The sequence below is a fragment of the Antedon mediterranea genome, chromosome 10 (assembly GCF_964355755.1).
Source record: "Antedon mediterranea chromosome 10, ecAntMedi1.1, whole genome shotgun sequence".
NCBI classification, from domain to species: domain Eukaryota; kingdom Metazoa; phylum Echinodermata; class Crinoidea; order Comatulida; family Antedonidae; genus Antedon; species Antedon mediterranea.
Window position 1 is genome coordinate 18,790,530 of NC_092679.1, and position 14,870 is coordinate 18,805,399.

Here is a 14,870-nt window from a genome sequence, read left to right on the forward strand (position 1 = left end):
TAAGTGTCACGGCAACTTTCAAAAAATATCACGGCAATTTTTTCAAAAAAAGCCACGGCAATTTGAAAAAAGCCACGGCAAATTAAAAATAAAACATCACGGCAAATTAAAAATAAACCATCGCGGCAATTTAACAAAAATACCAGGGCAACTTAAAAATGAAACACCACGGCAAATTAGTATTGAAACACCACGACAAATTAATAGTGAAAGACCACGGCAAATTACAGAATGCCACGGCAGAAGTGAGTTACCACGGCGGAAGTGAAACCTTTGGAATCTTCAATTTTTTCTGAGGTAATTAATTATTTGTGCATTGATGTAAATATTATATTAATTTATTTAACTTCAGCAGTTTACGTGTTTATTGCACTCTTCTTGAACTTTCTAGGCCGGGCTAGACCATAGGCCTTATTACAAGGTAGGCCTAGGCCCTATAACATTCTACAATGTTTTAATATATTTACAGTAATCTGTTTTTTATATAACAAGTTGTTTTTACAGTAGACCTAGCTACTACTGTAGGCCTAAGGCCTAGGGCTAGTAGTAGGCATAGCTAGGCCTAGTGCAATAAACACGTAAATGCTGCAGTTAAATATAATAAATTAATATAATAATATTTACTTCAATGCACAAATAATTACTTACCTCATAAAAAATCGAAGATTCCAAAGGTTTCACTTCCGCCGTGGTAACTCACTTCCGCCGTGGCATTCTGTAATTTGCCGTGGTGTTTCATTACTAATTTGCCGTGGTGTTTCAATACTAATTTGCCGTAGTGTTTCATTTTTAAGTTGCCGTGGTATTTTTGTTAAATTGCCGCGATGTTTTATTTTTAATTTGCCGTGATGTTTTATTTTTAATTTGCCGTGGCTTTTTTCAAATTGCCGTGGCTTTTTTCAAATTGCCGTGGCTTTTTTTGAAAGTTGCCGTGATATTTTTTAAAAGTTGCCGTGACACTTATAGGCCACCGTAAAAATGTAATTAATTATTCTTGTTTGTATTCTGAATATTTGAGTGGACATATAAATTACACAATATTTAATTTTTATTCTTAATTTTTTACTATTTTTGATTACACACTTTTGAATAAAGGAAGGAGCTAAAACCAATTATAGATATAGTGTTGATGTATAGATTTTACTAGTTTTATTAGTTTTCGTAAAACGCTCATGATAATATGTTGGTATTCTAATTTTTTTATCAATCTTGAATAAATACTCAACCCTATCACCATGTTTTATTATACTAAGTGGTTCACTAACTAGTCTACAACAACTTTTAAAACAAGCATTTTTGTCTATATGTATACAGACAACATTATGTACACTTACAATTTCAACTTTTAACCTTGCCAAACACTGGTGTAATGAAAGTACGTTGTTCATACAAATTACACATACAAATCGGAAATGTCGACTATAATTTTGAAAAAAACTGTATCCTCTTTTACATACATACCATCCTGAAGTACGGACTGGGCAACAAATAAAGGGCATCCAGACGCAATATTCATATCGGTGACGGGACGCTTGAAACTGCTGCTCGACGGATCTGGTCGGAACGAATCTGACAGATGTCTTCGACCAGTCTCTTGGTCGAGAAGCATAAGTGTTACCTGTAAAATATAGAAATATATTTACATAATAACTAGAATTATTATTATTTATTTATTAAACTATGAATTGAGATAATTTTGACTATTTTTTAGCCCTTTCCGTGATAAATTACGTTTATACAGTACTTATGATTATGCTTATAATTTATTTTAGGTAAATACTGTAAAAGGAAAGAAATACATGGCTAAATTGTTGAATAGGCCAATTTATTGCCATATAGTTATTCACGTTGATAAAGTTGTTTTTAACATACCGTGTACCATGTATATGGAGTACACAATTTCTTCACTCAACGAATCTCCTTTGGTCAAATTTTAAATTGAATGAGTGGGCAATGATTATAAATACAAGAGAAACCTTTTTCTACACTATCAAACTAGTTTGACAAAAAAATTGTGATGTGCCCGAATATGGTAGTGATATGCCCAAATATGGTAGTGATATGACAACATCATGTCCCTATATGGGTACATCACATTTTTTGTCACATAAAGTTTTATAGTGTAGACAGAGATTTATACTAACCTTTTGTCTGAATGGCCAAGGAAGAAGAGCATCGTAGTCCCCTTTCATAACAACGAAAAAAAGAGAAACATGCGAACCCTTTCCCATACCATCTCCGTTTAGATACACTCTTGCGCACATCTTGTATCCGAAACGACTGGTGTAGAATGGCTGGCTGTAAAGCGACAATGTCTTTCCCGAATCGGCATCACGTTTTCGTCTGCTCAAGTCTTTTATTTTCCAAATGAGAACGCCATCGTAACTGGCCGTTTCCAAAATCTGAAATCTTAAATCCTGTTCTGCCAAGCGAATGGAGTGTAGTCCCACATCTTTGTCTAGTGTTGTAATTCGACTGTGAAAGTTATCTGCAAATAAATTATAAAAGTTAAGTTTTGTATACTGGAGGTGAAAGACAAAGTTATTAGTTAACTATAATATATTGTAAAATGTGAAACACAATTGCTTCTGACAGATCAAATCTACCGTAAATCTTCTAATAGTAACCCACACTCTAATAGTAACCCTTCTTCTAATAGTAACCCACCTTATAAGTCAATCTATAATAATAACCCACTACTCTAAGACACAAAAACTTATGATGCAGCCGTATTTTGAAAAAAAAGGAGATAATGCATGTTGATCTCAGGAGTGGGGGAGGATTGAGTGTTTTTGAGTTTATAAAATAAAGCTAGAATTCAACCAAATTTATTTATTCGTACTTAGTATCCCTAAATTAGCCATATATTGAGCAAATCTGTGAAAAAATTTAAAAGAAGCTAATTTCAACTGATTTTGGTAGGTATGGGTATGGACAACTACCAAAAAAAAAAGAAGGGAAGATAGGGGCTGGGGAAATTTTTTTATCGGAGGTCAAAGTTCATTGACCATTGCCAAATAGCTATAATTATTGTATGAATCATATTTCGTCACCAGAAAAGTTAATGTTTTGGGGATTTTTGTTAATTTAAAAAAAAACCAATCACTAATAATAGCACATGTTCATGATAGAATAAATACTTTTGACCTTTGACCTCATTTTTTAAGTTTTTTGTTTTTCTTCCAAGTTTTTCTTCCAAGTTTTCTTCCTTTTTTTTCCTGCATATTTTAATATCAATATACCATTATGTTGCTGAAATATCAATTATATGCCATTTTATGTAGAAAATTTGACTTTTTGACCTTTGACCTCATTTTTAGTGGTCATGATTTGATCCAAAGACATGACTTCTATTTTAAGTGTTATTCCTTTTTTAATTCTGCACATTTTGACACCAATTTTACTCAGATACCATATTCTGGTGACGAAATATGATTCATACAATAATTATAACTATTTGGCAATGGTCAATGAACTTTCACCTCCGATAAAAAAATTTCCCCAGCCCCTATCTCCCCTTCTTTTTTTTTGGTAGTTGTCCATACCCATACCTACCAAAATCAGTTGAAATTTGCTTCTTTTAAATTTTTTCACAGCTAAACCTTTAGTTAGGGATACTAACTGTTTTATTATTTTGCTATGACTCATGAGTTGCTGACCGGAAAAGTTGGGGGTGGGCTACTATTTTCAGGTGCCTAATTTAAGATTAGTAATAGTAACCCACTACTCTAATAGCAACCCGCCTTCTAATAGTAACCCACCCTAAAAAATAATTAAAGAATAATAACCCAGATTTACAATTAACGTATATGCACCAAAAATATTTTCAGTAGAGTACATTACTATTGTAAGGGACCAAATTAAATTTATTCTACTGCACTTGTTTAGCTGGTTTATGGAGTTATTTCGCAAGTAGAATAATGTAATTGTTATATAATCCCAAACTATAACAATACTCACTTAATTGTGCAGCCCCAATATTAGATGCTCCACCTCCTCCAACTGGCACTGAAAACCTGGTCTCTTCAAGAATTTGAACTTTTGATTCAAGATTTTTTACAGCATCATGTTCACTCAGTAACTTGGCGCTTAATTCGTTAATTTCTTCTTTATTCGATGTTGATTGTATCTTTTTTTCCAACTCAGTAATGACGTCCAATCGAGTTGCAAGCATTCTCTGAAAGATTTAGCGACAATATTTGTTCCATCCTTAAAAAATGACTCAGCCCTCTTGAATTGAAAATAGTTGCACGAATAAAACATTGTTAATTTTTATCAATTTCAAACATAGGTTGAAAAAAGCAAAATATGATAAAATGTTTCAAATCTACTAGTACCATATATCTTTGGAGATAATACCACTTAGGTTCTAATCCAACCTCTTACTTTATGTCGGATTTGTCAGGCATATCCCCAGGTATAGTCCCAGTATTAACTTTTGGTCTGGATGTAGGCCTCTCTCCAGCCAGTTCAGGTGAGTGTTTACAAGAAATGCTTACCAATCATTTTTTTTAAAGAAACAGGCTTTCCCCGGATATAGTCCCATCCCCCAAAGTCGGTCTAATTTCTTGTTCTAGGTGGGATTATACCAGAGAATATACAGTAGTATGGTGCTTACAATTTTGTAATAATCAAAATGTAATTAGTCACACCTGTGCTAGTGCACATGTAAAGAATTTGGGTTATCAACAATCCAAACAATTTTAAGACTCAAATTTACCATAAGAGTCCAGTACTGATTGATCGACCAAATCATATTTTCACAATTAGATTTTCTGGTCATCGAAAAGATAATCTGATAGCTAAATTTAAAAGTTATTATGACCTTCTTTGCAAGTTCCTAAAAATCATAAATGGTCCTTATTACAGCTATTTTTTTTATTTGCGACGACCTACGACCTATATTACTTATTAATTAACTGTGTGTGGGTGTGTGCGCATAGGGCCAATAAGATGTGCTCATTTGAGTCCTTGATTCAGTTTTTACAGATATTATGTCCAGCAGAGCAATATAGTGATAGGTCCTCGCAACTCTTATTATTAAATCAATGATCACAATATATATATATTGGTATGTGACATCACAATATAATATATAATTGTTCATGCAAGTATGGAATTCAATGCAATTAGACAATTAAATCTATATTATTAATATATACCTCCATTGAGCAACAATGAAAAATACACTGTCAATCCTAAACTGGAAACAAACCAGAATTTTGAATTCACGCAATTTCAATATCATTATTAAATTTTGATTTCATATGTAAGGTATGACAGTGCTTTTTCAATGTATTTTTAAATTCAAAAAAGGCATTTCCATTCGTAATTTTAGCACACAAAAAAAAGTGTTTTTTCCTCATAAAATTAAAATAATCAATGCAATTTTTGTTAGTAAATTAGAAAATGTAAAAATAACCAATTAAACTTTACTCAAAGTTTTCTGTCATGGCACACGTTATCCACTTTCTCCAGAAAATAATGGTTATTATTCAGAAAATGTATAGTATCTGTTCCCATGTTTCAGCATTTGCCTCCTTGCCAAAGTTAAGCCTTAGTTTTTTAAATATCTTAAAAGAATATCGTACTGCATTTGTGCCATGTTGATCTCAAGATTTGATTTAGCGATTAGCTTACTTTGATTGTAGATAATTTAATTCGTTGACATCTGATGTAGGAAATAGACTTCTGTTCTGAGAGCTATTCACATCTGTAACTACAGTACCTTCTTGTGTATTAGCTTTTTAAACAAGGCAATTTGGAAGAAAAAGACTAAACTTGTTCTACTACTATCCAGTACTGATTAGGTTAGTTACATTACAAATAAACGTAACAGAACTAATTTTAGTTGGATTATATTTCAATAAAAACAAAGTATTGTTAGACAATAGGCACCTGGAGATTTTGTAGTAGTTTTTCATTTTTCATACACTTTTCTTTGGTTTCTCTTAGTTCTTTGTCGGTCACTTCATACTTTGTTTCCATCAAGCTCATTTTGCCTTGTAAGTCTGTTACCAATCGCACAGCCTCAGCATATTTCATCTCCAACTGGGTAGTGTGTTTTGAAACCATCTCTAAATGAATTTCAGAAAATTCGCTCATATGGCTTTTCATTAGCTTGAGGACACCCTGGTATGAAAATACAAACAGTTCATTAGGAATTTAACAATTGCTCTTTTTAATATATATAAATAATTAAATACATTAAATTGACCAAAATTAGTAAAATATTTTAGTATTCTAGTTATATTGAGTTTTATCTGTTAAAATATTGTGTCCCAAAAACATGAAAATGAAGTTAAATAAAATCAAACTTTAAATAGGCTATTTTGTAATTTGAATTTTGTTTTCATTTAAAAAATAACAAAATAAATGTTTAAATTCAACCAAAAACCCACTGGCAGCCAATTTTACTATTTTTTGCTTTAAATTAGTTTTTTTCAACTATTTTGTGGTATTAAAATGGAACATATTTTTTCAGGGGGACAATACATCTTTAACCATGACATGACTTTACTTTCAATTTACATATTTATATTATAACAATAAAATCATTATCATCAACAAATTCATTAATTGATAACAATCAAGTCTTATTTATCAACTGCCAAAAAAAGGGTTACAATCATCATTATCACCAACAAATTCATTAATTGATAACAATCAAGTCTTATTTATCAACTGCCAAAAAAAAGGTTACCATCATCATCATCATCATCAACAAATTCATTAATTGATAACAATCAAATCATACAACAAAAGAAATCCTCATTATCAAAATCAACACTAATCAAAATCATTCAGAATAACATCACCAACACAAGCAATTAGGGAATTTTCGCAGGAGTGCGTAAACGTTAACTTAACGGTGACATCAACATTATACTAATTTGCATAACAGCTACTTTCAAGAAATAATGTTCTCGACATACGTAACTAAAGCTTTCCGTAATGCTTGCGTGTTGCATGTTGGGAAATAGTGTTAAAGTTTACGTGCTTCTGCGAAACTCCTTATTATCTCAAAATCTGTATTCTTCAACGATCCTTTTAACATTGTTATATATGATCAGCCACCTACAGTATGTCGTCTGTTATCTGTTCGTCTTTCCCATTTCTTTTACAAACCGGCAAAACAACGAAAGACTTACGTTACACTTTTACAGCTCTATCCATCGTCGATCTAACACAAGACTTTTCCAACATTTCTGACTAAAGCAATTCACTTTTATTCAACAACCATTCAAATAATTCAATAATATTTCTGGTCATAGCTTAACAACACAAAAACATTGTTTAATAACAAATTGATCACTTTCAAGAGCTTTTTCCAACTTCAACACAAGCTGCTTTTTCATTCAACTCGATAAGCAAGAAAAAAAAAACATTTGAAACGAATCAATTTCTGTTTTTTTAAACAATTCTTTCATGTCATTCTTTTTCTTCTCAATTACAAACAAAATTCAAACACGAAAAATCAGTGTCAATCTACAATCAGAGGGTTAAAATACAATATGATTAAATTAAAAAAAATAATAATACTGCAGGTTAAACAAAGTTTTAATGGCCAGGCATTGGAGGTACATTTTATAAATTTGCTTTGAGTTAACTAAAAGAAACATCACAATTGATAAAGCATAAAGCAATCTGTAATATTTTGATATTTATGCTTAAATTTGTTCATGACACGCCAAATATAGCTTTGGATACTAACTGTTCAAACACAGGCCAACCCTTACCTTAAATTCACATCCGTATATATAATACTTGCAGGTTAACCACGCTTCAGTGCAAGTGTTTTTCAAATGTTCTTCAAGCTGTGAAAATAGTACAAATGCATTTTACCTCTTACAATAACAAAATTCAGTAAATATAATAGTTCCCAAATATTGACAGAATACAAACAATTGAACTGTTGTAACCTTCTAATCCTCAGTCCTTTGTTATTATTCTGTTCAACCATAAAATATTCTTCCCCTACTAAAATATATTTACCAAGGACATGCATCCAGATTATCAAAAAGAAATCATCAGTTACTATTTGATCAACTAATCTTTAAGTTCAATGTTATTTTTTTAATGAAGCTGGAAATAAATGCAGTATACGAAAAAACTAGATAATTTCCTGGCTCTATAAATAGATCGTCCAAAATAATCTGGAAAATCCAAGTTTATATGCAGATTGAAAGATGTTACGGTTCAATGGATAAAATCGATATGGTTGAAAGGGAACGCTTAGTGGCATTATATTACAATGGTATGTTTATATAATACTGTACTAAAAATGCAGTGCATGAAAATTTAAATATTCGATTAAACCATTAAACCAATTAGGGTAGATAACAAATACAAAAAAAATCTAATAAGATACATTATTAAGGGATCATGTCAAATTCTTTATACAATTATCTATCAAGCTCTTTTTTGTTATTTTCAGTAACTGAATCATAAATGTCTACATTGAACAAAGCTAAACTCATTTGCTTGGCAGTACAAAATGTAGTTACTGCAGTAACTGGAATAGAATAATAATGTCCCTTAAGGTCTCGAAATAATTAAAAGTCATCACATTTGGAAATTTCCAAGACATCACTGATTCAGATTCAGATAATATTTATTTAGATAATAATGAATGAATATATACAAAATAGAAAAAAGATATTAAAGTGAACATAGATAAAGCAGTAATTGGTAGTCATTATTATCATGGATCCCTTCTAGAAGTTAAAAACTTGTCTCGTAGGGACCCATAACAAAACACATTACTAAAAAAATAAAAAATAACCTAGAATATATAATTATAAAATTTAGGATAAAAAATTACAGTATAACAACATAACTAACATCTTCTTTATAAAAATTATTTAAATTATATTTCAATAGTTTCATGATAATTATAAATGAAATAACTACCGATATTGGTAAATGAAAAAAAAAATATGTATACTTAATTATAATTCCAGTATATATATAGTATATACTATATATACATTATATATAGTATAGATTAAAGATTGCAATAATAAACAACAACTAATATTTTGTGTAAGACATAAATAGTATATGAGTATAAATAATGATAATAAGCATATTAACTAAGCAGTATAATATTTAGATATATAATGATTCTTTAACTTTTTTCGGAAAGTAAATAATGATATTGACGTTTTGATATTTGGTGGGATATGATTCCACAAATTAGGACCTGATATAGTTATAAAAAATTTAGTTTTTGTAAGTCTAGCAAAAGGAATGTTTAAATGAGAAGTTCTTAAATTGTAATTGTGAAATTTGGTACGTTTACAGAGCATATCAATCATAGAAATAGGAAGTTGGTTTTTAAAATAATTAAACATAAAACTGGCAACTTGAACATTGTGGATATCCGTTAATTTTAATATACCAAGACGTTTAAAAAGGGGTTCAGATGAGGTTCTATATGGTGAAAAAGTAATAATTCTAGCTGCACGTTTTTGTAATTTAGTTAATCTAGCAATATTAGAAGAGTAATCTGCAGCCCAAATAATGTTACAATACTGGAAATAAGGAAGTACAAGTGTGTTATAAAGAGAAATTAAAATATTTAGAGGGAAGAAGTGCTTAAGTCTGTTAATAATACTAATAGATCTTGATATTTTTTTCGAAACGTAATTTTGATGACTGGTCCATTTGAGGTTTTCATGAATATATACACCTAAAAAAAGTGTTTCAGTTTTGCGTTCAATTTGAATTCCGCCAAGAAGTATATTTAGGTCATCAACTTTTAGTTTACGTTGAGAATTGTGAAAAATTAAATAATTTGTTTTAAGAGTATTAATAAGTAATTTGTTTGAAATAAACCAGTCACAAAATTTTGTTAATTCATCATTGAATGTAGTAAATAATAAATCAATATTGGAATTAGAGTAAAATAAGGTGGTGTCGTCGGCGAAGGATATTACTTGCAATTTGTTACTGACATTAGCCAGATCATTAACATAAATAAGGAAGAGCAATGGCCCAAGCACTAAGGCAGATGTGAAACATTTATAGTATTTCCAGACTGAATGCATGAGCCAGAGAAAGGAATACGTTGATAGGCTCATCAAGTCATCATTCATGCAAAATTTATTCAAATATTATTATTTAACTTTTCTGAATTTTAAATAGATTCCTAGATAAAAATCAAGATTGTATAAAGCTCTGTCTACACTATCAAACTTTGTGACAACAAATTTGATATACCCATATATGGGCATTATGTCATCATCATTACCATATTTGGGTTTATCACTACCATATTTAAGCACATCACACTTTTTTTGTCAAACTAGTTTGATAGTGTAGACAGACCTTTATACTTAAATGTAATTAATTCATAACTATTTTGCATCACATGTAATTACAGTATAACTATATTTTTGTAATAAAGTTTTTTGTAGACAACAAAAAGTCTGACACCAACCCTCACACCGAGATGAGATCATACAGAGTCAGTTAGAGAATACACACTTAAACCTGAATTATAACTTACTTTATTCTGTGGAATATTTGTTACGCCACACCTGTTTGGGCAATCGACTGGTTGCATTTTGCACGAATTTTCATGATCCTAAGAAATAAAATATAAAGAAAATAAATACACTAGGTGATATGCTGAATCTCGTAAGCACAGAAAATTCAACACATCATTTGGTTAAATTTTGTGTTGGGCTTAAAACGCAAAGGACAAAATATACCATAGTTGATCGGCCTAGCCTTCAAACATACAACATTTTTGCATGAACTTTACATAAATTGGTAATAGGTGTTAAAATTAATTAGAAGTATTATACTTTTGGAAGTGTAAAGCAGTAAATACTGTATACCTATATACCGTATATCCTCCGGTATAATCCCACTCCTTACTTTATGTCTGATTTTACAAACAAGCATATCCCCAGGTATAGTCCCAGTATTGACTTTTGGTTTGGATGTAGGCCTCTCTCTACCCAGTTCAGATAAGTTTTTACAAGATATGCTTACCAATCATTTTTTTTCCTGAACCAGGCGTTCTCCGGGTATAGTCCCACCTCCAAAGTCAGCCCAAATTAATGTTCTAGAGGAAGGGAATATACCAGAGGATATACGGTAACCGAATATAGTCCGAGGGCTATCCAATTTTAGAAATATTAAGTAACAAGTTAAATCAAATTGTTTGATAAATCAGATAAAACTTAAACACACACTTTCTCTGCTATAGTTTAATTAAGTCAGTCAGTGCATTTTCCATAGCCAATTTTCCACATCAGTTGAATGTTCTATTTTTGGCGATGACAAAACATTAACCAATGGTAGGACGCCAACACTACAGACATTATAATTAAGGCTGGTTGAGCCGCACCAGATTTGAAAGTCTGAGTGTATAATCATGTGCAGTACTACTAGTAGTTGCACACACGAGGAGAAAGAGATAAAATAGTCTAATTAATTATCAGTGAATACTCAAATGGGCATCATGTTCCTGTGTGTCTATGTTTTAAGCTGATACTATGTTGTTTAAATGAGCTTTGAAGTTGATATTATTTTGGTTTAGCAGAGGGTGAGTTGCAATTATGCTATATTTCAATAATCAAACAAAGGGCATTTTCTCGTTCTCACAGATTTTATCAATGTTTAAAAATTATGGGTTTTTTTTTTATGTTAAGGTTAGGCTTGATATTTTGAATGATATAGTTCAGGTTTATAATGGACTCTTGCCAACAGGTTTTCTGGAATTCTCTCTGAGGTTCTCTTTCATAAGTGATGGTATTTACATTTATTGAATGACGTATTGTCTGAATAATTAATGAGCAATAATACATTTCAGTCATCGTATTCAATTACAGTATATCGTCACAACAACAAAACACTAGGGGTCATGTCAGTACATCATTTAATTTACTTTGTTCTCTGGCTGACAGTTTTTATAGAATTCTACTATAATCTCTATTATAATTGATGTTATTTACATCTATTGAATGTATTGTCTGAATAATTATTGAGCAATAATATCTAGTTTGGTCAATATACTCAATTAAAATATATCGTCACAACAACAAAACACTAGGGGTCATGTCAGGACATTAATGATTATCAACAAGGAAGTATTTATATCAACCAATACTGTAGCTTCTTAGATTTGAGCATGGCATTCAACAAATAACTGATCAGAACGCTTGATACATCCACATATATCAACCAATACTGTAGCTTCTTAGATTTGAGCATGGCATTCAACAAATCAGAACGCTTGTTACACCCACATAACTAGAAATCAGGACACGTGACTTGCTGTAACACGTGACTACATACATGTGCGTTTAACTATTGAGTTAGAGTAATACAGCGGCAAAAGGCAGTTAGCCATGTTGCATGATGGAAATAACCAGAAACAAAAACCTATTTTGGTGATCTGTTGGCAGTTGGCAATGTTACTCTTAGGCAAGTACATTTAGTATTACTGTTTATGTTATTTATAAACTAGTCTTCATTTTATAATTAAAGGGCAATTATTTAATTTGGTCATCATGAAATTATGCTGTATGTATAAGCATAGAGATATTATCACTTTAATATCTCTATGGTATCAGTATACAAAGGGTTGTTTGATATAAATTACATACATACAGTAGAACCAATTATGGGGAAATATTTAGGACCAAACAAAATGTCCCTTAGTAATCCACAGAAGGGGTTCTAACTGTACTTTATCTGTTATTGTGCTATTCCAAGCTGTACAGTACTTTTACAAAGGTGGCTGTTTGATAAATAAAAACCATCAAAACAAATAACTTTATGTGAATTGAACGCAAATATGTTAGTGTTTAAATTGATGTTGTTTGTCAATACAGTGATTCTGAGAATTTGATTTTTATAAATTGTAATAGCAACCATGTATATGGTTCTCTCTCATAAGTGATGTAATTTACATTTATTAAATCTATTGTCTGAATAATTGAGCAATAATATCTAGTTCAGTCATCGTATTCAATTAAAGTGTATTGTAACAACAACAAAACACTAGGGGTCATGTCAGGACATTAATGATGATTAATAAGGAATTATTTATATCCAAGACAGTGACATGTGCGTTTAGCCATTCAGTTTTAAAGCAATGCAACAGCAAGTAGTGATTTTACACTGGGAATAACCTGAAAAATATTTATATCTACCAATAGCTATATGGCAGAAATGAACAAATCAGAAGACTTTATTAGAGACAGTGACAGGCAATATGTACTTGCTATAACCATGTGCGTTTAGCCATGTTGAGTTTCAGCAAATAAACAGCAACAGGCAGTAGTGATCTGCATGGTGGAAATAACCTGAAATATATTGATATCTATAGCTGTTTAGATTTGAGCATGGCAGAAATGAACAAATCAGAAGGCTTGAAAGATAGAAAAACATGGCTGAGACAGTGACAGGCAATATGTACTTGCTAGAACCATGCGAGTTTATCCATGTTGAGTTTCAACAAAAAAACAGCAACAAGCAGTAGCCATTTTACATGATGGAAATAACCAGAAAAACAAAAATGTATTATGGTGATCTGTTAGTTGGCAATAGTACTATTAAGCAGGTCTGTAAGTAGAGTAGTATTTATTTATTTGGTGGATGTTTGTAAATAATATAACACACATAATTTTAACACCTTCCTATTGGGGCAGTACAAACCATAAGTTTACCTTTTTCTCTTGCATGGTATATTCTTCTCCGCAGTTGATGCATGTAATGACACGAAATTGACAGTCAATTTTTAAATGGTTCATATAATCTTGTCTGGCCATTCTCGCAGTACAACCCCTCTCCTTGTGCATACAGTCTATCATTTGAAACGCACATACTTCGAGATGAGACTTTAATTCTTTTAGTTTGAACTCAGATTCACAGCCACTTGGTTGGTTAGTACAAAAGATTATCATGTTTTCAATTTTTTTACGAGCAAAATGATCTGGATTCATTTCATTTATGTCGATTTCTTCTTCCTTGCAGTTTGGGCATTGAAAGATCGGGCCATCTGCCTGCCTAAATATTAAAAAATATATATAACATTTTTTTTAATTAGATTTTTAATTTCTCTGTTCACTTAAATGGAATATTTATTCTTTCAAGTGTTAGATAAGAATGTTAACAAACTAACAATCAATTAAACATGGGAGCACTGACATAATGTTAATAGTCTGTCAAAAATAGATATCACAAGTGGTATTGAGGGAGGCGGGGGATTCCCCTAATGTTCGATGGAACAAGTGGTATTCAGGGAGGCGGGGGATGTCCCTAATGTTCGATGGAACAAGTGGTATTCAGGGAGGCAGGGGATTCCCCTAATGTTCGATGGAACAAGTGGTATTCAGGGAGGCCCCCAATGTTCGATGGAAAGAGTGGTATTCAGGGAGGCGGGGGATGCCCCTAATGTTCGATGGAAAGAGTGGTATTCAGGGAGGGGGCGGGGGATGCCCCTAATGTTCGATGGATGTGGATTTATATTGTAATCACAGGTATTATTTAGGTATACATTTACACCTCCCTCACTCACTGTAGGTATTTTATAATTGAAGGTTTGTTTTTTTACATTTTTTGTAGTTTATTGTTGTTGTGTAAGTTTGTGTTTTTCTTAAGGTAAGTTTAAACAGTATGATGAGGAGTATGAACATTCCACACATTGATCTTTCCTATAAACTGTTTATCGGTTTCAAATATTACTTTGAATGGGAAACTTTAATACAATAGGCACATTGTATTGACTACAATCATGGCCATTACGCAATGGTAGAATTCTGCAGACTGTATGGTCGTTAAAATATCATGTTACACATTAATTTATGTCAGACACTTAAAAGGTCAAGGTAAAGTTATTTAACTTTTTA

At 31.5% G+C, this 14,870-nt stretch overlaps 1 protein-coding gene across 2 annotated transcripts; it reads right to left on the reverse strand.

Annotated features, from left to right (window-relative positions):
* Nucleotides 1-774: 774 nt before the first annotated feature.
* Nucleotides 775-13,928, reverse strand: LOC140059920 (TNF receptor-associated factor 3-like). 2 transcript variants are annotated; one of them, XM_072105911.1, is made up of 7 exons: nt 13,689-13,928; nt 10,514-10,591; nt 7,740-7,817; nt 5,899-6,132; nt 3,961-4,177; nt 2,145-2,488; nt 775-1,618 (listed from the first exon to the last, which is right to left on the reverse strand). In XM_072105911.1, exons 1-7 carry the CDS (start codon nt 13,923-13,925, stop codon nt 1,394-1,396), a joined length of 1,413 nt encoding a protein of 470 aa, XP_071962012.1. In that variant the 5' UTR covers nt 13,926-13,928; the 3' UTR covers nt 775-1,393. The 2 variants fall into 2 exon arrangements, with proteins under 2 accessions (XP_071962012.1, XP_071962013.1); XM_072105912.1 differs by lacking the exons at nt 10,514-10,591; nt 13,689-13,928 and adding an exon at nt 7,996-8,086.
* Nucleotides 13,929-14,870: the final 942 nt, after the last annotated feature.

Coding starts and splice junctions, on each gene's coding strand:
- LOC140059920 (XM_072105911.1), bottom strand. CDS start 13,925: ATGATAATCTTTTGTACTAACCAACCAAGTGGCTGTGAATCTGAGTTC. Junction 10,592..13,688: donor ATACCATGCAAGAGAAAAAG/GTAAACTTATGG, acceptor TTTATTTCTTAG/GATCATGAAAATTCGTGCAA. Junction 6,133..7,739: donor TATACGGATGTGAATTTAAG/GTAAGGGTTGGC, acceptor TTTTCATACCAG/GGTGTCCTCAAGCTAATGAA.